This window comes from Panthera tigris, chromosome B2 (genome assembly GCF_018350195.1).
Source record: "Panthera tigris isolate Pti1 chromosome B2, P.tigris_Pti1_mat1.1, whole genome shotgun sequence".
In the NCBI taxonomy this organism is placed as follows: Eukaryota; Metazoa; Chordata; class Mammalia; order Carnivora; family Felidae; genus Panthera; species Panthera tigris.
Genome location: NC_056664.1, coordinates 11,121,898 through 11,146,848, shown reverse-complemented (window position 1 = coordinate 11,146,848; position 24,951 = coordinate 11,121,898). Strand labels below are relative to the sequence as shown.

At 38.8% G+C, this 24,951-nt stretch overlaps 2 protein-coding genes across 13 annotated transcripts in view; one reads left to right on the top strand and one right to left on the bottom strand.

The window, feature by feature from the left end:
- KDM1B (lysine demethylase 1B) overlaps positions 1-8,952 on the top strand; it is a 68,486-nt gene extending 59,534 nt beyond the window's left edge. For 5 of the 7 annotated variants that reach the window (XM_042985632.1, XM_042985631.1, XM_042985629.1 and 2 more), the window contains one exon: positions 1,205-3,059. In XM_042985632.1, the coding sequence (XP_042841566.1) occupies positions 1,205-1,288 (84 nt within the window). In that variant the 3' untranslated portion in view covers positions 1,289-3,059. Of the gene's footprint in view, positions 1-1,204; positions 3,060-5,865; positions 6,061-8,933 lie in introns of those variants that run through there. The other 2 variants (XM_042985633.1, XM_042985630.1) reach the window with 2 other exon arrangements.
- The window catches only part of DEK (DEK proto-oncogene), a 30,415-nt gene continuing 9,077 nt past the window's right edge, over positions 3,614-24,951 (bottom strand). For 3 of the 6 annotated variants that reach the window (XM_042985635.1, XM_042985636.1, XM_042985638.1), the window contains 6 exons: positions 22,034-22,222; positions 18,396-18,440; positions 9,810-9,945; positions 9,406-9,554; positions 5,516-5,584; positions 3,614-5,067 (listed from right to left, as the gene is read on the bottom strand). In XM_042985635.1, the coding sequence (XP_042841569.1) occupies positions 5,056-5,067; positions 5,516-5,584; positions 9,406-9,554; positions 9,810-9,945; positions 18,396-18,440; positions 22,034-22,222 (600 nt within the window). In that variant the 3' untranslated portion in view covers positions 3,614-5,055. Of the gene's footprint in view, positions 5,068-5,515; positions 5,585-7,299; positions 7,483-9,405; positions 9,555-9,809; positions 9,946-17,594; positions 17,691-18,395; positions 18,441-22,033; positions 22,223-24,951 lie in introns of those variants that run through there. The other 3 variants (XR_006217477.1, XM_042985637.1, XM_042985639.1) reach the window with 3 other exon arrangements.

The window sequence follows — 24,951 nt, the reverse complement described above, 5'->3', positions numbered from 1 at the left end:
GAGGGGCAGAGAGAGAGGGAGACACAGAATCTGAAGCAGGCTCTAGGCCCTGAGCTATCAGCACAGAGCCCGACATGGGGCTCGAACCCATGAAGTGTGAGATCGTGACCTGAGTCGAAGTCGGACGCTTAACTGACTGAGCCACCCAGGCGCCCCTAAAAAATTTTTAAAGCCATTTCTCTGAGGTTTCTGCCATTTTTTGCCCCCTTCTAGTAATTGTATTTTTTCTAATGTTATGTATTTAGTTTTTAAGTTTATTTTGAGAGAGACCCAGGGGGAGGGACAGAGAGAGGGAGACAGAATCCCAAGCAGGCTCTGTGCCATCAGCACAGAGCCCAGCACGGGGCTTGAACCCACGAACCATGAGATTGTAACCTGAGCCAAGACCAAGAGTCAGACGCTTAGCCGACTGGAACCACTCCGGCACCCCGGTAATTGTATTCTTACCTCCTGACCATTCCTCTCCATTTACTGAAGTGTTTGGCACTGGCTGTGGTCCCTTGCGTCCAGCCGTAAATCCAGGTGACATGGAACATACCTCAGTTCACGTGGAACTTCCTGCGTTTCCTATCCTCCTCCATCTTCTGAGATCGGCTCACCCCCGCTTCAGTGACTCTTTCCCATAGCTACATCCCAGACCTTGTCGCCGTCCCCACCGACCCCCAAGCCACAGATCGATCTGCTGCTTGCCCTGGTTTGCCGATTCCGTTCCCACTCCGACCTCCTGGAGAGCGGTCTTCTCCCACGGACAGTCCTCACCTTTCTGTCCCCTCCCCGTTGACGGACTCCTCTCTGTCCTGTGGCAGTCCTCTAGCAAAACTCCAGCCGTGGGTGAATTGGTTCGCTTTCTGTGCTCATCACTGATTCCGACAGCGGGACTACTTGTCTGGGGGGCAGCGGCGGGGACGGGCAGGGATTGTATCGTCTTCGTTCTTCTTAATTCCGGGACACGGTGTGTATGTGAGTAATATCCTAAGGAGTGCCACTCAGTCCTTCACGGGAGTGGTGAAGCAGGGTGGCACAGCCAGAGAACAGCAGGTGCAGGGTGGGGGTGGGGGGAGGTAGAGTGTTAACGTGAGCACAGAGGAGAGCGCCTGCCGGCAGTCTCGATTCGAGGATCAGAGAGTGTACGCTTGTATTATGTTTCGGTGATCGCCTGAGTTCCTTATATGTGATTTCCAATTATGCAATTTTTTTCTTACAGGCAACAAACAGGCATTTCCCACAAACTGTTACAGGGGCATATTTGAGTGGTGTTCGAGAAGCAAGTAAGATTGCAGCATTCTGAATAGAATTTGTCTGGACCCAGCTTGCTTCTGTGCTCCAAATGGTAAAGTTTGAAACACATGTTAAACCTCACTTTCATAAAATCAAGACAAAAAAAACCTCCTCCTGAGAGCATTAGCCCCAAGAATCCTTTTGTAAGCACTTATATTTAATTGCATTTTCCACAGGTGTGACTAGGGCTGTCTTCTGTATTTCAGAACAAAGCAGAATATAACTTTACATTAAGACAGGATTTCTTCCACGGTTGGAGATTCCCTTTGAATTTTGACACCTTGTTTGGCTCATCAGTTTTCAAACATTGAGAAACCATTGTTTTCAAACATCAAGAAACCAAGCAGCAATCATTAAAAAGGCAGATAAAGCCACGGGTTTTTCTTCTGTCACAGTTCATCAGTATCTTTGCCAATGAGCCTTAAGATTTTTATATAGCTCCAAAATTGAGCTTTTACTTAAAATTTAGATAGAAATCTTTCCCTTTCAGATACAGCACAAACTCTTCAGTTAAAAGTAAATGAAGCTTCTAGACTATTTTATATTGTACATATTTCTTTCCATTGGGTATTCAAAAGAAATTTAAATTTGGGTCTCTTTTGTGATAAAACATTTCAGATTTGTGCACTCATTGGCAAACAGCAAAATTTTCAGTTCCTCAAACAGTATAGGCGTTCTGTGATTTTCGATGGGGTAGAGATAGTATAGTCTTCATACTTGAGACCATGTAGAGTAGGGCTATTTTTCTTAGAGCCAAGTTTGGTCCGATGGCACACTTTAGCCTTAATTTTGGCAACCACTGGCAAAAAGATCTTGTCAGAATACTTTAATAAAACTCCCTCTACTGCCTCTTTTTAAAACAACTGATCCAGTCTGTTTTTTGCAGCATGATGTTTTCAGTATTCCATAGGCAGGTCCACCGGAAAACTGCAGAAAATGTGAGATTTCCTGGTAAATATTTCACATTTAAAGCCATATCTTAAAAGCTGGAGAACATGGCACATATTCACTTTTTCCTTTTTTTCTCCTCCTGACAAAAGAATTCAATTAAACTCTGGTTTCAGGGACTTCAGGATGCTTATCTTGCCAAGAAGTTAGAAAAGCGGATGGTAACTTAAATGCTTTTGTTTTAAAAAGTCTGAACAGTTCTTTCAATTATGTTAGTCTGCATTGAAAAAAGGACTCAAAAGGACATTTTTCAGAACATTAGGTATTTTTAAAATTTAGAGTTAGCTTGTAAGTAGAAATAGAATTTTATGGAAACGTTAGACGGTTTAGACCCCTCCCTCCTCAGCAAAGTATGATACAAACACAAGAAGGCAAACAGCAGTAAATTGGTTTCAAAGTTGGGTTAACATAGGAAAATGTTGATAGACTATCTGATGAGACTCATTGGTACTGGGAAGTATTCTGTTTTAAAAATGTTATGTGTTAAACTGTTTAAAGAATAGCATGTATTTAGTGATAAATGCAAAATATTTTAAGTTTGAAATGGTTCACGGTTAGTCTCTGGGCTCTTAAACTTGTACTGTGCTACAAGCAAACTAAGGAAAACCCTAGTTAGCTCAAGCGCAGTAAATGTGTATTTAAAAAGTTTCCTGTCCCAAGTGACATCATTTGACATTTTGTTAAGGAACCACGGTACTTTTGAGTTTTTGACTGTTTTTCACAGTTTGAAGATTTTGTAATTGAAGAGCAGTGACTACACAATGTTTTAACTGCAGATTGTGAACAGCTGGTTGTGTAAAACTGCTTAATAAAAATTAGACTTGTTTTTCAAATACCGTGCACTGTAGTGGTGAGCACTGGGTACACCTTCCCCACGACCTTTCACGCACACCACCCGTCTCCTCTCCTGCAAGCCGCCTTCAGACTTGTTTAGCTCCTGGGTCTTACACCCTTTCAAGTAAATGGTCATAAAACAAACAGTTGTGAACCGTAATCCCTTAGTTTTGTGAGGTCACTTTCAAGTTTTCCTTCAGGATTTCCTCAGAGTTTGTGTTCAGCAATCACTGAACGACTCCAAATTAAATGGGTCATGGGGCTAAATCCATTAAAATCCCCGTCCAGGGGCGCCTGGGTGGCTCAGTCGCTTAAGAGTCTGACTCTTGGTTTCGGCTCAGGTCATGATCTCTCTCATGGGTTCGTGAGTTTGAGCCCTGCGTCAGGCTCTGCGCTGACAGTGCAGAACCTGCCTGGGATTCTCTCTCTCCCTGCCCTGCCACTATGTGCTTTTTCTCTCTCAAAATCAACAACAAAAATCCCTGTTCTGAAATCCTCAGCTAGGGGGGAAATGCTACAGAAACGGAAGACATTAATACAAGAGACAAGAGCATGGATTTATTAGTTTTATTGACAAGGTTTATAGGAACAAATTAAATATTTAAAATCAACGGCCAATTTTTAGGTCTCATTTAGTTGTTTATTCATTTGTATTTATCAAGAAATACGTCAGACCTGTGAAAGTACCTGCTAACGGCCAACATTTATCATTTTTATGTATTTCATGTGCTCCGTTTAAACACGCAACTGGTTTATCAAAGGCCTAATTCTCTCATAAGCAGTTATGTTTTTAAAATTCAGAAATTATTCAATAAACTGATTACGACAATGTAAAAGATGAAACAATCTAATTCAGGAGTGGTCTGTGTGTTGATCACCCAGAATCCTGATTGGCCAAAGTTTAAAGCCTAAAAGTCCTGATCCCACGAATACATTAAACTTCTTTAATGTTAAAAATAAGTCTTTTTATCACTTTTGAGAAATACTTTGTCGGAGATACCCACTATTGCCTACACGTTATCTTCTAGCATTATACTTGGTACATTTACCATAATTATAAAGGTGGCCAGGTTTCCTGTAAATATCCGCATTTTACATGGGCAAAAGCAGTTAATAAAAATCAGTTCATTTATTAGAAGCCAAATGTGCTTGTACTTAATCCCCTCCCCCCAGTTTTGAAGTTCTGATGTGTTGGTCTGGTCTACCCTTAACATAAAATGTTATCTACAGACACTTGCAGAGTTAACACTAAAACTACAAATTGACACTTGTGAGGCAAAGCGGAGAACGACCTGTTCCTTCAGTGTTTTCTCCACTGAATTCTGATTTCGCTGCTCCGTCACATACCATCTGGCCGAACACTGACATTTCATAGTTTATAACTGTAAAGATACCTACCTATAGGAGTTTAAAAATTGATCTGCACAAAAGAAATAAAAAAACTTTATATACAACAAAGTTGTTTTTAAAAATACAAAAATAACATCTGTCACTTTTGTCATGCTGACGATTTGACATATATACACATGCAGCAGAAATTTTCCAATTTAATCATCTGGATAGCTGAAGCCTGTATATTTTTAATATGATGAACACACTGCCACTGTCAGATGTGTATTCAAAATATTTCATCTAAATACTGCCATAGTCTCTGCATGTATAAATGTCAATAATAGTTTCTTCTACTTCGTTAAAAGTATGTCTGAAACAAGCGAATACTAAGCACGCTAAAACTACGATCTCATATAAAGAAATCCAAAATGTACAAAATACAGCTATAAAAGCAAGGAACAATTACTGCCATGCAAAATTTTAAACTAAAAACTGCATAGAAATGCAATTTAAAACAACAAACTCAAATTTACTTAAAAAGATCAGCGACAGGTTCTACTAACACAACGCTTGCAAGGGGTAGAAAAGGAAATACATTCTCTTTGCTGGTATAACGGTATAAATCAGATCCTGACGTCCACGGGACAAGTTATCTCCTCTGCCTCAAGAGATCAGCTGCAACGAGAGAGAAACGTCATTTTCCTCTACCTAAAATATAGTATTAAGAACACAAAAATCATACCCCACCCTCCCTTTAAAACTTCTGTTTTACTACTGTGACCTTGGGAAATCTGTTGGGACCGATATAAAAATATAGCTACTGCTGATCTTCTGACTTCGGTGGAAAGGAATTACGCTCCAGTAGTTGGGTGAGCACCTGTGTTGAGCCTGGCCGCCCATGTATGCTGTGAGCTGGAGGTCAAGTTTTGTCACTAAGATTCAGACTTTATTTTTTTAAACTCTATAATGAGAATGAAAAATACTTTGCCCATCTATTTTGAGAAAATCTGAGGGTCAAATGTGATACAGTGACATGAACATTTTGAAAAATACACAGTATTTGATATATAATTTGTCTTATACATTCAAAATGACCAAAATCAGAAAAGGTGGATGTATTTACCTCTTTAACAGTTGTTTTTATGAAATCTTTTCTTTCAGTTAAATCATAAGCAGGATAATTTTCATATACCTATAGTGAAAATTAAAAGTAGATTTAAAAATACAGTAGTAACACAGTTTACCTCTGGATACGGAAGAAATGTAGGCCGCGTACAAATAGCGGCACGTCTGTTCTAAGAATTCTGGTTCACCATATGCAACTACTGCAAACGAGCAGAAACTAAACTAGGACGCAGCCATTCTCAGTGTCCTCTCTACTACTGGGAGTATCAGCTGAATTAACACACACAGGCGAGGAAAACACCTACACAGAGATGGTAGGTAAGTGGACTGAATTCATTATACCGGCAGGCTGTCGGCCAGATGTTCCGTGGAGGTAGCCTTACGTTCTTCCTTCCGTCATCCAACACTGACAGTTCCTCGACCTGAACTCGAATGAACTTCAGCCTCCGCTGCACTGCTCCACCCCGTCCCCTAAGTTAAATCACTGAGATCCAGGTGGTCTCAGGGGTCCTCTACCCCTACAGCTTTACTCTCTAAACGGCCCCTCTCTTTGGTCAACTTGCCACCTGCTTGACTTCACAATCACTCCCCGGCCTGACTCCACACAAGCCTGCCTGCTTCGCTCCTAAGGACTAGTTAAGGTAAGCAAACTTTTTCAGTTAAGGGCCAGACAGTAAGTGGTTTCAGCTTTTCCAGGAACACAGTTTGTCACAACTACTCAACTGTGCCACTGTAGCATGAAAGCTGCCGCAGACAACACTTGAATGAATGCACGTGGCTGTTGTCACATTAAACTATTTACAAAACCAGATGGTAAGAGGGATTTGGCCCACAGGCTGCGGTCTGCCAAGTCCTGCAAACAGAGTCGATCATTTACATCACTCCTGTCATTCACCCCTTGTTACTTCCCTGCAAAACTCCGTCCCTGAACTGGTCTAACTACCACTTTTTCTATGATTGATCCGGAGGAAAGACCACTGTGGGAACACAGAACTTTTAAAAGACCGGTCCCATGCCAAGTTCATGGTATCCGATGTCCGAACCTTCCCGGGGTTAACCCGACTCTCTCTCAGCAGGTCCTCCTGTGCTATCAATGGCATTTTCATCCCTTCCTCCCTCTTGCTCTTGGCCAAGAATTCCTTCAATGTTGACCTATCTTCCCCTCCAGTTTACTGTATGTGGATCCATCAATATCCCCCATTTCCGTTACCTCTGCAGGGACCCTTTCTGGAACTCTCCTGTACATCAGCTTCTCCTCCTTCCCCAGCACTAGTCCCTCAGCCTAACATAAGCATGTGCTTTCTCTCCCTGACCTTAAGTATTTTATCAACTTGTATCCTCACCCCCCATTTACGATTTCCCTTCTACAGCAAGATGTTTAAAACAGCTTTATTCACTTTCCTCACTATTAATTCTTGATCCAAGGGTAATTAATCCCTGCATTTATCATCCGTGGAACTGCTCTTATTACGTGAACAATCATCTTCTAATTGCGGAGTCCAAAAAACCACACAAGTCTTTCTCACTGGACCTCTCCCTGTTAAATAATCCCCTTAAAAAATTATGTAAGTGTATTCACGAAAATCAAACGCATAGGACTCCTCCCCCTTTACTCTTCCCTCGTCTCTCCCCTCAGAGGAAACCAGTTATCAGTTTGCTGTGCATTCTTCCAGACCTTTAAAAATGAGTTTCTACACAAACTCATAGATACATCAATGGCAATATGGTTTTCCCGTATTTACTTAGGATAATATTCTAGGTTTTTCAAAAAGTTGACAATACCTGGAACGTTTTTCCGTGTTCTTTTGAACTCCTACATAGCATTCCAAAAATACAGACGTACCATGTTAAACATTTCCCTATCGATGGCCATTTAGGTTGTTTCTGATTTTTCAATATTACAGACAAGCTGAACATTACTGTAATCATTTTGTGCAGATGTGACTATGTCTTTAGCATAGAGACCTAGAAATGGAATTTGCTAGGTTAAAGGGCATTTGCAATTTAAATTTTAAGCTACTACTTAATTGTTCTCCAAAGCTGTTACAACTTCATGCATGAGTATGTCTCCCTATACCTTTGCCAAGCATGAAGACTCGCTTAATCTTTATAAAGATTCTGTCAAGCTAAGAAGCACAAATATTTCCTTTCAATTTCTATCTTCCTCATTAGTAGGGAAAGTGTGTCTTCATGTTTACAGGGCATTTTATGTTATTCCCCCTGTGAGCTGCTTTCCATAACCATTGCCCATTGTCTCAGGTAAGGTCATGACCTTTTCTTAGCTGGCACTACCCCCTCCCGACCATTCTGGAAACTGTCTCGTCTCTTCGCTTTGACAGCACCCCTCTCTCTACGATTTTTTATATTTTGTAGAAATTACTTCTCAACTCAGAGTCTCCAGGACTCTCTGTCCTTTGCTTTTCTCACCCTTTTTCTTCTTCCCTGGGCCACCTTATCTAGACTTTTGGTTTTAACTCCCAGCAGTAGCCCAGTTTGGCTCTCTCTCCAAACCTGGGAGAATTACAATGATCACAGTTTCTCCCACTGGGATGTTCTAAGCACCTCATCTCACGATGTCTAGAACGAAACTCCTCTTTTCCTCAGAGGGTACCCTCTGTTGTTTTCCATCGGAAGGTTAATGCTACCGCGCCCGAACACCCACACTGAGCAACCTCTGACCAAGCTCTCCCGGCTCGCCTTGGATTACGGCCACCCTGTAACTTAGATTATGACAAACTTGGCTTTCTTGCCTCGCATCCCATTCTTCATCCTGTCTTCTCAGTGTGTCCATGAGGGCTCTTGAAAATTGGACTGCGTATGCCCCTATCAATCAGCTCCCAATATCCTACCCAGCTTCCCAATTCTCCCATCAGTTTCAGGGAAAAAACTAAACTCTGCAACAAGGCATATACGAGATCTGCAAAAGTTCTCCTTTTCTTACCTAACATCTATGAAGACTTCCTTCCAACTCTAGTCTTCACCCAAATGAAATTACTATTCCTCGCAGTCACTGTCCCATCTGACAGGCATGTGTCAGTACCGCTCCCCTGTATGGAACAGCTGAGGCTCCAGGACGTCTTCCCTCCTCCCAGGCTCCTTCCCTGGTGGTGCGGTGCCCTCCACACTTCCAGCCCAACCCCCACCGACTGCCCCCAACTCACTACAATAGCCATCTCCTCCCATCTCACTGACCAGTAAGCCCCCAACAGCCAAGTTAACAGATCCCCAGCTCTACCCCCAAATCTATCCCGGTGTCTGGTACACAGGAGAGGCTCAGTGAATGCTGAATGAATAAACAAAACAATAATCAAGGTCTTAACAAAAGTACAGACTATGTCACCTTAGGTACATTTGAAATTTTAATTTGGTTTTACCATCAGAAACCAGATTGTAAAATCTCCCAATTTTGATTTCAGGTATAGAATCTCTAAGGAATCCTCTTCAAGACTAGGCCATTTTATTTTCTGAGTATCAAGAAAACTTTACAGAAGTCTGAACTAAGTACCTGATACAGCATCTTAGTACAACAGTAATGCTGAAAATACGGTGGTCCGTGAGATTCTGCTTTTTACAACTAACGCAATCTAAGGATCCATCAATAAAAAGTGTCCCGATCAGGAAGAGAGTGTTCTCCCTCAAGTCTGGAATCTATCGCCTTCACTGTATTCACTGGATACATCCCACTGTTGTTTACGAAGCAGGTCCAACAGGGCAGAGACTGACTCATTTAAAGCAGTATCCCAGCACCCGCAGGAATGCCGGGCACAGAACAGTTCCACAGACATTTGTTCGCTAACGAATGCACATACAAATCTCGCACTGAACTGAGGGAAGAGTGAAAGAATTTTTCAAATAAAAGCAAAATGATCCAAGTATTTGTCCAATTACCTCCTTGCAAATCTGCTTCATTGTGACCTCCTCCAAGTTGGCACTGGCCAGTAATTTCTTCACTGTTTCCTTTAACTCTTCATCTGTAGGAGGTTTCTTCAATTTTTTAATTAAAGGTTCATCATCTGAACTGTCCTCAGATTCACTTTCTGAAAGTAAGACAAGCATTCATTAGATTTTCAAAGGAGTATTACGTAAAATTATAAATCACTACTCAATAAATTACTTATAAAACATGCATTGAAATTTCTGTCAATTCTGAAAAACTGTAACCATAAAAAACCGGTATACCACTTTCTCCAATTTTCTTTGCAGTTTATCTAATTTCCAAACACACTTCAAAACGCTTATATCATATGAATTAGATCTTTAGAGCTGTTGAAAAGGTGTCATTTCTAACCTACCTTTTTTGGAACTGTTTTGATTCTTCTTGGTGGTGCTGCTATCTGCCTTCTTAACATTAGCGCTTTTTACAGTTTTCTTACTTTTGGAAGTGGCTTTCTGTTTAGGTTTTTCTCTTTTAGAGGTCTTTTTTGGTGGCTGTTGGAAAGGAAAGCAAAGAACATATATTGATGCCATCTCTCTAAATCCTTTGTACCCAGCAAAATTAGAGAAAATTAATGTACTCAGCATCTCCAATGAAAAATTATTAATTATCAATTTTTTAGATAACCAATACACTCAACAAACTTCACTGTATCCCAACATGAAACCAGTCATGAGAAGAATCAAACACCAAATATAAGATGCCCTGATTTATCACACAGTATAGATAGGAAACTTTATATGCATTGCCTTAATCTTAAAAAACAACACAAAACAAAAAACCTTTAGAATATAAATGTTATTATTTTATTGTCTCTCCCAGCTAGAATGGAAGTTCCATGAGGACAGAACTTTTTTTTTGACACTCTTAAGTGCACTGTTAATATCCCTAACCCCTAAATATCACTGTGCAGTTGTTGCTCAGTTAACTATTTCATGAATATATGAGGAAACTAAGGCTCAAGAGGTATTCTGTTCACAGCCACATAACAAAATAGTGAGATTCAAATAGATCTAACTCCAGAACCTGTTTTCTTATACACTAACTCACAGCTGATAAAACAAAAGCAAAGTATATACACATGGATAGATTAAAATGACACAATTATAATTTATACTTTGTCTCAAACAGGGTCTTTGAAATTAGGGAACATTAAGTCATTTAATTAACTTTCCCAAAGTAAAAGCAACTTATATAAAGCAAATGCCTCAAGATAACCTAAAATCTCATCTTTACATACCCAAAATACCGCAAATCACTTTTGACAGAATGTCTCTCCAAATGTTTTACAATTTGATTATCATAATTCCTTTTTAAAAAAACGATAAAGTGTATAGACCAATCTAAGATTAAAGTGGGCTCAAGCTATTTCTAAGTGCAGTTTGGATTTGAGTATTTGTCTTTCCTCTTGCCACACTGCCATTACTACATATTCATATCGGCCCACCATCATTATCGCCCTGTCCCACCTCAATAACATACTGTTGGCTGGGGCTGGGAGCTTGCCAATCTGTCTGGTTTAAGTACCACTTAAAAAATGCATGAGAGGTGACAAGGGGCTAAAATGCCTTTTTTTCCCCCTCTTTTTCAAAGCTCATTATTTTGAGAGAGAACAAGTAGGGGAGGGACAGAGAGGGAGAAAGAAGTCCAAGAAGGCTCTGTGAGGTCAGCATAGAGCTTGACACGGGGTTCAATCTCATGAGCTGGGAGATCATGACCTGAGCCAAAATCAAAAGTCTGATGCTTAACTGACTGAATCACCTAGGCGCCCCTGCAATGCTTTATGTAAGTAAAGTATATAAGTTCTACCTATGGATGTTTGCTACTTAAGGCCATTTTTGCTTACTTCCTAATTCTTCGAGGAATTAAGAATTAGTGGAGGTTGCTGGAAAGGTATCACTAGGTCATCAATTCTCTAACTTAAACTAAGTTTTATTCAGCGTCTACCCAATTCATAAGAACCACATTAGGCTCTGAAAGGGAATACTAAAACTTTGTAAGATCTGGTGATACACTTAATACACAGAATAAAAGAATCATCACTGTGATGTATCACTCTTTAGTCAAAATTTAATAAAATCTGGATCTGTAGATGATTAAAAGATTTTATAAGAAAGTTATTACAGAAAGGGTTGAGGAAAATGAGCAAGGGGTAACCATGTTAGAAGCATTATTACTTCATCCTCATCCAAATCAGATAATTAGAAGCAGGTACTTAAAATACTTCCAGAGCCTTTTCAGGCCAGGATTTACAGCTATCATTACAACTTCAAATACTTTTAGATAATATGGCACCATTTTAAAACCTGCAACCTTGGAGTAGTGATAGTTTGAAAAGCATGAGAATTTAGAGTGATAAATAAAGGGTAATCAAGCCATCTCCACAAGATGTTACCACTGGACAAACATGATTAAAACAATGCTTCTTTCTATATTTAACATCATCATCTAGCAGGGATGGTGTCCACAGTTTTTTAAGTGGACAACTAGCCTATTAAGTTAAGAGAAAAACTGCAAACATACTGTCACAAGCACTATAGAAACCTAACAGAGGAGAGAGTGTGGGCTCTGAGGGCGAGCATCCTGATTTCAAATTCTGGCCCCAATGTATCTTTGGGCCCTAGTTTCCTCATTTACAAAATAAGGGAAATATGATCATACTTCATGTCTTTGGGGGAGTAAATGTATTAATACATGTAGAACACTTTTAATGTACCAGGCTCACAGGAAATGGATAATAAATATTAGCTATTATTACTATTATGAGAGCTTCCTTTTGTAAAGAAATTCTTTCATTAAGTAAATGCAGTAACTTGGAAGTTTTAAAGTTTTCTTTAAAAGCAAGGTCAATACAAAGAATAGATAAATAGAACAAAAGCAGTAAGACAGTCTCAATGACACCCGTGTTAACTAACCATGATGCATCATGCTTATTTCAGTGCATTCTGGTAGACATGACTGGACCCCACAAACATCCATCCCTGTAATAACAAACTATGTTATTTACAACGGATTTCACTTATCTTTGGTAACCAGTTACAAGTTTTTCTGTGGCAAACTGAAGGTAGGAATTCAGTAAAACATCTTCCTTAGACCAGTAAATGTTGACATGGGGAAACAGCGGAGGCAGAGAAACTCACATGTGTATGTTAGCCTTGTAGATGTTAACAATCATTCACCTCAGCTGCTCTGGTAAGTTTTAGGTATGAATAGGAGGAAGTTAACTTTTAAAAATGGGGCATCTTAGGAGCACCTGGGTGGCTCAGTCGGTTAAGCATCCGACTTCGGCTCAGGTCATGATCTCACGGTCCGTGGGTTCGAGCCCTGCGTCGGGCTCTGTGCTGACAGCTCGGAGCCTGGAGCCTGTTTTGGATTCTGTGCCTCCCTCTCTCTCTGCCCCTCCCCCACTTGCACTCTGTCTGTCTCCGTCTCTCTCTCTCTCAAAAATAAATAAAATTACAAAAAAAATTTTTTTTTTTAAATGGGGTATCTCAGAGGACCTGGGTACGGGGACACAATGGACGATTTTTGGCAGGTAAGGTTAACTGTGGATAACCTGGTATTTTGGAGGTAAAGGAAAGAGGCCCTGGGTGAGCTGAGAGGAGAGGAGAGTGAGAGCGTGCCCATTTACACCTTACAGGAAGCTTCAAGTCCTCATTACTTTCACCCCCTCCTCTCTATAGGAAACTCTCACCTATGAGTCTAAATCCAGCTTAACAGTCCCCTCTGAATCTCTCCCTGCACCACCACCAATTGATTCATCTGTGGTCCCACACTACTTGGCCTATAGTTTATGTATCCCTACTTCATGTGAAGCAGTACACAGGTTTCAGAGCCAAACTTCCTGGTTCAAATCCGGACTCCACTACTGACCAATTTTGTATTCTCAAACAAATCACTTACCTTCCTTCCCTGTGCCTGTTTCCTCATCTGTAAAATGGAGGTAGTAATACCAGACTTTGCTGAATTTACCACTTTTTTTTCATGTTTTCTCATCTCCGATATTGGGGTGCATTTTGTAATTTACATTAAAATGATGCCTTATAGGCATCGGAGATTTGATGAACTGTGGCTATATCTGTAGAATTGTTCTAAAGATCAAGTAAGTAAACAAATATAAGGTAGCAGAGAAAACATTTAATATACAGATTTATTAACCTAGTTACTTACAGTCTTTTCCCACCACATCACAAGTTTCTTAAAGTTGTATTTGACAATTTCCATGAGAAAAGACACCTGGCTACCTTAAAAATGTTTGGTGCAGGGGCGCACAGTCATTTAAGCATCCGACTCTTAATTTTGGCTCAGGTCACTATCTCATGGTTCACGGGATCAAGCCCCACATGGAGCTCTGTGCTGACAGCACAGAGCCTGTTTGGGATTTTTTCTCCCTCTCTCAAAATAAATAAATAAACTTAAAAAAAAGTTTGACATAAAGCAGCCATTTAAGTATTTGTCACATTCATCTCTGTATTGTTTACAGGATCTAGTTTACTACTTCTACTCTGAACCCAGGATGTGGTTAAAACATAATTAAAAGGAAAAAGAAAAAGAAAAATTTGTATGGTACTGCTCCACATACACGGTCTTATATGAGCTTAAAAAAAAAAAAGCAAAAAAAAAATTCAAATACAAAACAGTTTATTTTATTACAAATGAGGAAAATGTATCTGAGTAATTAAGAGAGCCAGTGCCTTATAACTAGTTAAGGAGCAAGAGGCACATTAAGCCCAGTGTGCCTCCTACTAGATTACTTGCTTACAGAAACGAGTAATGTACCTATGCATCTAAGCCAGAGTTGATATGACAAAAATAAGCCGGCGAGATCATAACCTATTTATACTGTTAAATTTAACTTTTTCCATTACATACAAATGTTACCAATGAGAACAAAGAGTAAGAAATGTTGGCAGAAAATGCAAAATGACAACAAAGGCTCACAGAATCTGTACTAGGGCTTTCTCTGGCCTTTACCCTCCAAACTTAGTGGGGACTCCAGGATCATTTCTTTAGATTGTTTCAAAGCTAAGATGGGTCTGGGGATAATCCGATGTTGTGCAAATAGTTTCTACCAAATCTTTCTTTAACTCTGCCAACCTCCCTTGTTCATCCTTTAAAGGGTCAGATCAAATTGTTACCTCCTGTGAAGCTTTCCTGTCTGGATCTTTGCTCCCCACATGTCCCTACAAAGAGGTAAATGCTCTTTTAAAATCTTCTGAGCTTCCACATGATCTTGTCCGTCTCTCTTTCCTGGCTCTTAAGTTATACTCTATGGACTTTTTTCCTCCTCATCTTTGACCTCTCCCTTTCTACCAGCTGATGAACAGAGACCCTGTCTTATTTGTTTCTTGATCTCCAGCGCGGGGCTTAGGACTGGCACTTAGTAGGTGCTACACAATTTACTTTGAAGATTAAGATGGGAAAAGGTCTCTGGAAATTAGGTAACTGTTAAAGATCTATTCCAGCCCTGAGACTGTTTCACTAGCATTGCTATGCCTGCCACATGCTTGCTACTAATAGCAGTTAGCCAAACTTCTTGATTTTTTTTAATATAACGGTCTTCTGGCACTATTTACGTATACAGGTTGTATATGAAAGAGAGGAAAAGAGACCAATAGATAAACCCATCAAGGGTGAGGCCTATGCACTTATGTTTTCTTAAAGCCTCTCAGCAGACTCACCTAGTGATGTTTCTTTTTTTTTTTTTTTTAAATGCTTATTTTTGAGAGAGAAAGAGAGAGCTAGAACATGAGTAGAGGAGGGGCAGAGAGAAAGGGAGGGACACAAAATCTGAAGCAGGCTCCAGGCCATCAGCACAGAGCCTGATGTGGGACTCGAACTCACAAACTGCAAGATCTGACTTGAGCCAAAGTCGGGTACTTGACCAACTGAGCCACCCAGGCGCCCCTAGTTATAAATTTCTAAGATAAAAGATACATTTATAGTCTGAATGCACCAAGCTTTCTCTATAAAGTGCCAGAGAATAAGTAATTTAGGCTTTGCTGGCTAAATGTGCTTACTGTTCCAACTTTCATTTTTTGTTTTAACAAATTTTAAAAATGGAAAAAACCATCCTCAGTTTCTAGGCTGTACAAAACCAGGCCACAGGCTGGATCTGGTGTATAGGCCATACACAGATTGCCATTCCTAGTCTAGATTATACATGACTGGAGATATGTAGGGAAAAGGCAGGAACTACATAAATTAATCAAGAGGATAATTTCTCAAGTTCTATATTTATGTCAATAGTTTTTAGTTCAGTTTTTATAAGCAGAAGTGGATATATACTTATCTAAAGCTATTGCTTAAATTCAAATTTGAATCTAAATCAGTAGTTCTCTACAGACAACTCTGAAGACAGACGCATATAAACTAGCAGCCCTGGAAAGAGTAGTATGGACAATACATTAAAAAACCTTAAGAGTACTTCTGAAACGAACGTAATACTGTGTGTCAGGAGTACCTGAATACTAACAAAATACATAGGACATGTTTATTCTAACCCTGAGGTATACAAAAATGAGGATATATCATCCTCTCTCTTGGAGTCAAGACTCACGTAGATGCACGACGTGAAGTACACGGCACACAGCTGACTCTCAGTAAGTTTCCTTATATTTGCCAATAAACATTTATTGAACAAGGGGTACCTCTCCTCAGGCAGACTGTTCTGGAAGACAGAGGCCAGGTCTCTCTTTCTTCCCCCCTACTCAGCCAAACACTTGGCAAAATTCCGGTAGAATAAGGCAATCATTTTGAATGAGCGAGAATGATTCATCAATTACTCATACGAAAACGCCCAAGCTCACAGGCTCTCCAGTCTGGCTTCTGTGTGCCCTGCTCTGGCTTCTGCTCTCATTGCTCTACTTCTGGACACACCACCCAACCACAAACAAGTGTGTATGTCACAGGTACCCTGGACTTTCTTGCTCCCCATCTTTGTTCACAACTTTCCTTTCTATTCCCAAAGGTCAATTTCAACAGGCATTTCTGCCATTTCTCTCCAAAGCTTTCCCTCGGCAATAGACAGGGACACTTTCTTTTGGAATCCTACATCATGTACCATTCAAATGGCATTTGGGTAGAAAATATTTTCTGGAACCTCAACAGCACTTAGTGCACTCCCAATTTATTAAATTGAGTAATATAAGTGATAACATGAGAAACCCTTACTTTGAAATCTCTCTTAAAATATTTTGAAAATAAGGGGCACCTGGGTGGCTCAGTCAGTTGAGCGTCCGACTTTGGCTCAGGTCACCATCTCACAGTTTATGAGTTCGAGTCCCGCATAGGGCTCTGTGCTGACAGCTCAGAGCCTGGAGCCTGCTTCAGACTCTATGTCCCCCTCTCTCTCCGCCCCACCCCTGCTTGGGCTCTGTCTCTGTCTTCCAAAAATGAATAAACAAAGTTTTTTTGAAAATTTTAGTAATTATAACAAAACACATTATATGTCATTACAAAGGAAAAATGTTGGAGGTACTCAGAGTTAACATTTAGTTATTTAATCAAATAGGAGCCAAAACTTGAATTTTTTATTCAAAATATATGGGAAAAAATTAGGTGGTTAAATTTTTAAAAAAATGAAGGCTAGGGGCGCCTGGGTGGCGCAGTCGGTTGAGCGTCCGACTTCAGCCAGGTCACGATCTCGCGGTCCGTGAGTTCGAGCCCCGCGTCGGGCTCTGGGCTGATGGCTCGGAGCCTGGAGCCTGTTTCCGATTCTGTGTCTCCCTCTCTCTCTGCCCCTCCCCCGTTCATGCTCTGTCTCTCTCTGTCCCAAAAATAAATAAAAAATGTTGAAAAAAAAAAAAAAATGAAGGCTAGTGTCCAAGTTGTCACGGGATTTATTAAGATTCTGGCTTGCTATTTTGAATCTGCTGTGAGTAGTTCAATCAGAGCCATCTAGCATTGTAGGAAGTTTCGATGTGCTAATGGGAAACATAAAAATTGACAGCTGCCATTAATTTCAGATAGTACCATTTACTGTAATCTAAATTTGTAAAAGATTAATAATATAAATTTTTAAAAATCTGAAGAGGATTTTCCATGATCTCTGGTAACCATGAAGGTATAGAATCAGAGGAATGACACAAGCACTTTTTGAAGGAAGGCAAAAAAAAAAAAAATCTTGGGAGAAAAGGCTTACCTATCTTTTATAGGCAGCAGGGCTCTTGAAGGAGGGTCTCCAAAAAAGACGCCTGTCACAGAGCCAGAATCCTGTCCTCACAGCAGAAAGGTTGTACTGGGTGAACAGATGAACAAAATAAAAATTAGCTTAAAATACACTATTCTTTTAACAACTTGGCTGAGAAAACTCAAGAGTGCCAAGAGTAAAGAATGTGCAAGCCTTAATATAGTTCACAAAAGATTATGAAAGCAAGTTCAAGATTTTATCATGATGATTATTAACTTTGCCTTCCAATGAAAGATTTCAATAGTTTATATGGTTTTGTAATTCCTCTGATCAAATTATTATGGGGGGGGGGGAGTTCTTATTTTTTAGAACATAATTAAGGACTAACAAAACTTTTACATTCACCCTCCCACTACCACCAAATAATTCCCTGAATGGTACAAATATAGAAGTTTACCAAACACTAGAATTCAAAGTGTCTCTGATCTGGCTGACACTGCAGGATGCCTCCTTCCCCCACAGACTCAGGAAAGCTAACACGTGGATCTCACAGCTTCCCCTGCAGTTAGAGGTAGAGAAGTAACAAAGTTCTGGCCAAGGCAATGTACACGGAGATGTCTGATAAAAGGAATCCCTTCTGGGGCAAAAAACAACAAAGTGAAACATTACTGGAAGAAAGCTCTTTGCTCTTCTCTCTCTGCCACAGGGATTCAGTGCCTTAAGGTAAAAGCACCATCTTGTGATCATGAGGTTAAGTGCCCCTTATGAAGATGGTGGCTCAGGAAGAAAGAGGATACTCAAATTCTTGACAACCTTTCTTGAGCTGTTGTACTGGCCCCAAATTGCCCGTCTGTGGATCTGTCATGGAAGAAAAAGGAATTCCTGTTTTGGACATTACTAGTAAGGTTTTTAAGTGTTCACAACTGGAGACATTCCTGATACGTATGGGAAGGTTCAGATAAATTCTAAATACTAAGTAATAATTCAGTTTGTTGTATACATTTCTAGCAATAAGAAGGTGTTATAAAAACACTAATAAGCCAAAACTGAAGATGTACTACAATAAAACTTTACAAAATCAAGTATGCTTTTAAGGGTCTAAGAGATCATGAGAACTGTTTTCTCCAATGGGAAGCACTGCTTCTTTTTCTGTACTCTCCAATAACTTCTCTGTGCCTAAGGTCTAACGCTTATGGTAAATGGCATACCTAAGCATGGTTTAAGCTCACTGGCTCATTTTAGCAATCTTCCCTGAAAGGAGCTAATCCAGTATGGGAGCCACATGATTTTCAGAGTCAGTTTATAGAAAATAACTAAACCTGTCATTTTTCTTATTCCCTCATTTTTAAGAAACTTCATCTACAAATTTTCTAATTCTAGAATTAAGCAACTCTCCTTCTACTGACCTAATTAAGCAAATTTCCAAGAACCAAAATGATAAAGAAGTTTAAAGTGGCTCTTTTATAAACGAATTACTACCCAAGTCACTCTTGGAAAGAAAGAGCAACTTATTTGAATTACTTCTCAAGAAAAGGAGGATTAAAAACTGCTGTGAACCAGGAACTACCTATCACAAAAATAGAGCTACAGGTAGGTACAGAGAACTTCCAACAAAATTTTTTAGCAATTATTGGCTAACAAGATTAAGTGTGACACGTTTTCCTATAGAAGACTTTTTAAAAAACCTGCCAATTCTGTTTCAACCATGTGGTTTTCAGTGACTTCAATCCTACAGTGAAGAAATAATAAATTTACTTTTAAATATCCTAGTCTTCCACACAGCTAACTATGAGTCACGAGCAGGTGACTAACACTCAACCTCACATAACTGGTCAATAGACAACTGTAACTTGAACTGGATTTCTGCTTGAGTAAGAGTTCTGACTTTAGCAATATGATCTAGATTATAAATAGTCCAAAGCCCTCAATTTACAGAGGAAACAAAAGATTAATCTACCCACATTCATAGTTACTTATTCCAAGAATCTAATGTTAATGGGGGAGAAATCTTTTATTTATAAAAGAAAAATCTGTCTCAAAAAATAAGAATAAGTAATATTAATTTAGTAATCTTCTATGAAAAGAATCTGCAAAATAATTCTATCTACAGGTAGTCCACAACTTTTCCAATCAACCTATCAATCTTCTTTATGACCTCTTAAAAAAAGAGGTCCTTTCATAATAATAATCAAAAATACTGCCACTTATGAAGTCCCTAACAAGGTTGCCACTTATCTCAGTCCTCGAAAAAATGAAAGAGTAAGGGAAAACACAGTTACCAGAGAAATACTGCTCCTGTTGCTAGTACTTACCTTTCAAAGGCAATCAGAGCCTTTCACAGGAACAGAATCAGTAATAAAGTTTTTGAGGAGTATAGTCCTAAATTTGAAATATCCTTTAGAGCAATGAATAATTGTATGGTTGTTGGAGGGAGACTTACCAGAAAATGAAAAAAATTAAAAAAAAAAGCAATTCTCAGTCCAGATTCTATTAGATTGTATTTTATGAAGTTTGTTAGTTTTCTTTTTCTCCTACATGGCTTTTCACCATTTAACCTGGGTTTCTAGCACAAAATCCTTTTTTAATGACACTGTAGAAAGGCTTTGATTTAAAATTAGGACAAGTTCCACTTGTGATCATTATCCAGGAACCAATATGATTACAAATCAATCAGGGGTCATTTATATTCACAAGATTCAAAGAATTCTATTTGGAACAATGGGACAGTAACCTGGAAAACAAGTGAAAATGAGTATAAAATACCCTCACTTTTTAACCTACACCTTAGTCTTTAAATGGCAGGAAAATTAAATTTAGGAATATTACATATGACAAAAGTAATAGTAGCAGCTAATACTTACATACAGTACCTGTGCCAAGCACTGCTCTTAAGTGCTTTAAATAAAGTCATTTAATACAGCCCTTTAAGACTGGTACTGCCATAAACCCCATATTATAAATGAGAAGCTGAGGTATAGACTTTATAAGTAATCTGCCCAAAATCATTCTCGAAGGTACAGCTGGAATTTGTACCTAGATTGTTTCCAAAGCTCATGCTCATGCTGACCACTCAGAGCCTGGAGTCTGCTTCAGAGTCTGTGTCTCCCTCTCTCTCTCTGCCCCTCTGCCACTTGTGCTCTGTCTCTCTTAAAAACCAAATAAACATAAAAAAAATTAAAAAAAAAATTTTTTTTAAAGGTTTTAGGAAGCATAGTGAATACATGTAGTCGTAACCCAAAATTTGTTGAAGAATATTACTGCAAAATTGCTATTATTATAGATCCACATATAAACATGCTTCCCTCCTAATGTCCTTAAAATCATTCCATAAAAACCTTAGGGCTAAGATTATTCATCTTCCTTCACACCAAAAATATATTATGAAACACCTGCTAGATTTGTAATATTCTTTTTTAAGTTATGAAGCACTTTATACTTAGCTTTATAGAAATCTTTAAAAATTTGACATTAAAATAATCATGGATTTAAAGTACCTAAAAACAAATACACACTCAGTTCATCACATCTTTATTCCTTCTAATCCAGTAGTTATCAACTGGAGGTGATTCCCCCCCTGCCCCACCGGGACATTTGGCAATGTCTACAGATATTTCTGATTTTCATAACTAGAAGTTGGGGCGGGGGTGCTACTGTCCTCTAGTGGGCAAACATACTATAATGCACCAGATAGCCCTCCACAAAAAAGAATCATCTTGGTCCAAAAAGTCAAGCCAATTAATCAAGTCCCTAAATAAGACAAAGGAGATGACCCAACTTACAGAGCAAATTCTGACCACTGAAGGGGACACCAAAACAAAGTAAAAAAGAGTCTCTATCAAAACATTATTAGCAATAATAAGAAGTCACTTCCTTGACTGAAGCTACATACCAAGGAAAGGGTATAAGCTAACTCTTTAAATGGTTCAGAGCTCTCCTTTTCCTAAAGTTTCACTTGGGAAACTTAATGCTCTCAAAATTTTACTGATATTCCCAAGTAAAAGAAAATGGCAGGGATTCCTAAGTGGTACAAAACTTGCCCACCCACCAAATAAAACTCAAATGCTATTATGATCATTAAATCATCCCCAATGAGTTGAGAAAAACTGGTGGTTCTTAAACCCCTTGCTTTCTACATAAAACAGAATAAAATGGCTCCGTGCACGCACTCTTCCACTTCCCACTGATCTACTCTAATCTTCAAGGTCCAGTTCAAGTCCAGCCCACACCAACCTCACTCTTCCAACTCCCAAGCTCTCACATGGCCATAAAACCAAAAGCTCCAAAAGGGAAAGAATTTATACTTAACTATTTCTCTGTCTTTGTAACTAAAAACAACCAATATGGTAGATAGTTTCTAGAATCTGTTTTCTGGCTATACCTGTCATAAGACAGGAATATTTAACTCTCCCATGGAAAGAAACGAGAAAACCCACAAACACCCAACATTTTACCTCTTCTTCGCTTTCTTTATCTTCTTCATCTGAAGACTCTTCCTTGTTTTTCTTTTCATCTTCATCGCTGCTGGATTCATCTGTCAGAATTTCAGGACATTTGGTTCGCTTAGCTTTCCTTGCCATTCCAGAACTGTTCCGTTCCTTTTTGTTGCCTTTGCTAGAAGTTTTCTTAGATTTTGGCAATGGCTGTGTACAATAAAGATAACAACAATGGGCTATTATATTTCCAAGTGAATCATTTTTGGTAACTACTTCTCAACTCAGTTATTCTTCTTGTTCCTATCTCAGGGGATATTGCCAAACTTAGCAGCTTTACAGACAACAATTCATCTTTAATGTATCAAGTAAATCTTTCTGTCTGAACTACCAATACCCCTTCATTTGTGTTCTCACACCTAGGCAAGACTCTTTCCAAATGCTGAAATACATACTCTGTGTTCTGACTAGGATTAGATGCCCAAGTACACACTAGATTAAGCTCAGAGAGTTACTTACATGTGGTCAAGGGCAATATCTTGAGTTAGACTTAGAATTCATTTCATTCCTTGTAAGCATTAATGGCTATGCCAGAGGAGCTTCTTGCTTTAGGGGATGCTCTAATCAAAGACTAGAACCATCCATAAAGGAAATAAAACCTCACTTTACACATCCTGAATTTATGAACTATATAGTTTGTATTCATATTACCTCTGGGCTCTACTTTTGCTAATGTCAGGTTTATATTCTCATTGACTCTAAATATGCAATTAGTGTTGGGTATGTTAATTATGAAACTAATTAAGAAACACAAAATACATGTACTGCTATTACTTTGATATTCAATTAAAGCACGCATATTTAAAAAGCAGAGACCATGTGAAGAAACAATTTGATCATATTAACCAGCAAATTTAATTCTTAAATGCTTTCTTGGGGGAGTATTTGCTAACTTCTGAAATTGAAAACCATAAAATCTTGCATAAAAGATCTGAAAAGATATACACTGAGGAATTAAAATTATTTCCGAAATTATAGGTATCTACTATTTTTATTTTTTCCTGTTATTTTCTGCAATAAGCAGAAATTGTAAGGAAAATCCCAGAACATAACCTTATGATATACAGTTATATAAATGTTAGTGGTAACTGTAGGCACTGTCTTTCATGAAGTTGGCAGAACCGCAGGTTCTTTCTCTCCTAGAAACTTCCAGTCTAGGGGTCACTGTCACCTACACAAAAATTAAGAATAAGGTGGCTGTTTTGTGTATGTTCTGTTCTCAGGTTATGTACAATTCATAAGATAGCCTCTAGCTGCCCAAACAACCTATTCTTCCGAGAGGCTGACTGGCCTACAGCCAATCTACGTCAGTTCAGAAATTTTAAGTTAGTATGGAGTGATTATGTGTCTCAGTTGGTTAAGCATCTGACTTCGGCTCAGGTGCTGACAGCTCAGAGCCTAGAGCCTGCTTCAGATTCTGTGCCTCGCTCTCTCTCTGCCTCTCCCCTAAATCACACTCTCTCTCTCTCTCTCTCAAAAATAAATACACATTAAAAAAAAAAAAAAAATTAAGTTAGTAGACCAATGATATTTCTCAGAGGGGGTTCTCTGTAAGTTTCTATAAAGAAACTTCCTTGAACGTATATGGATATCCTTGTTATACAACCTGTTACAATTACCAGCTAGTACCAGGAACCAAATCCATTTGGATAAATTCTGGAGAAAAGGTGACTCTGACTGTCCAAACTCCCTATTCAATCAATATATGAAATCCAGGACTCAAATATATTAGAAAAGTGTGGTATCCCTTACTATCTCAGTTCAGGAACCAGATACAGGCAGTAAGAATATAATCTATATAAGGAATTAGTAAAGGAGAAGACTGGATGGGTGCAGAATAATCTACACAGGAAAGTGAAAGAATGTTAAACCGTTCAAGTAACCAATCAAGAAAATGCAACTTCCAAAGATAAATAAAGAAGCAGCAATATATAAATATTTTAGAGCCCTCCTGTACTGGTCCTAAAAACAGTTAAACCTTAACCAGAACCCAGTGTCAACAGCATCATCACTTGTTGGAAACAAAATCTGAAAAATAATCAAACTAGAAGTATAACAAAAAAAAGATAGTAAAACAATGTTAATTCAATAATTTTACTACTATGGGGACAAAAATTAGTTACTAATGAGTTTGTAGTGTTTTTATTAAATGACAAAAATGTAGGTAGTACAGAAAATAACTTGAGATTGATATCAATAGATTAAGAAGTAATCATCGCAGAAGCAGATATGAAAAGTGGATACAAGAGTTAGATTCCATAAGAAAGACTGAAAGAGTGGTTCTCAAAATACGGTTCATGGATCATAGGGTTTCCTGAGACCCTTTTAGAAGCCCACAGTATCAAAATTATTTTCATGATAACATCAAGACATTATTTTCTCTCTTCACTGTGTTGATATTTGTACTGACTGCAAAAGCAAAGATGGTTGTAAAATTGCTGGCACTTTAGTACTAATCAAGGCAGAGGCAGCAAACTGCTAGGAGTCATTATATTCCTCATAACCACACACTAGAAGTGAAAAGAAAAAGGTGTTTTAGAATGTCCTTGATGAATCAATAAATACTAGTGATGTTAACTCTCAACCTCTAAGTACGTGACTTTATGACATCTGGGTAACAAAATGGGAGGTACACCTCAAACACGTTTGCCACATACTGAACTTCACTGGTTTTCTCAAGAAAAAGCACTTGCACAATTGAGCTGGGAGCTGAGCCAGCCACCTTTTTCATGAAACACCATTTGTAAAAGAACCGTCAAAGTATGCCTTTTCAGACTTAGGTATTTAAAAGACGTTCTCAAAATGAACGTGAGCCTGTCCCTTTAAAGAAAATAACTGATGATATTTATTGCCAATAATAAATTTCAAAACTTCATATG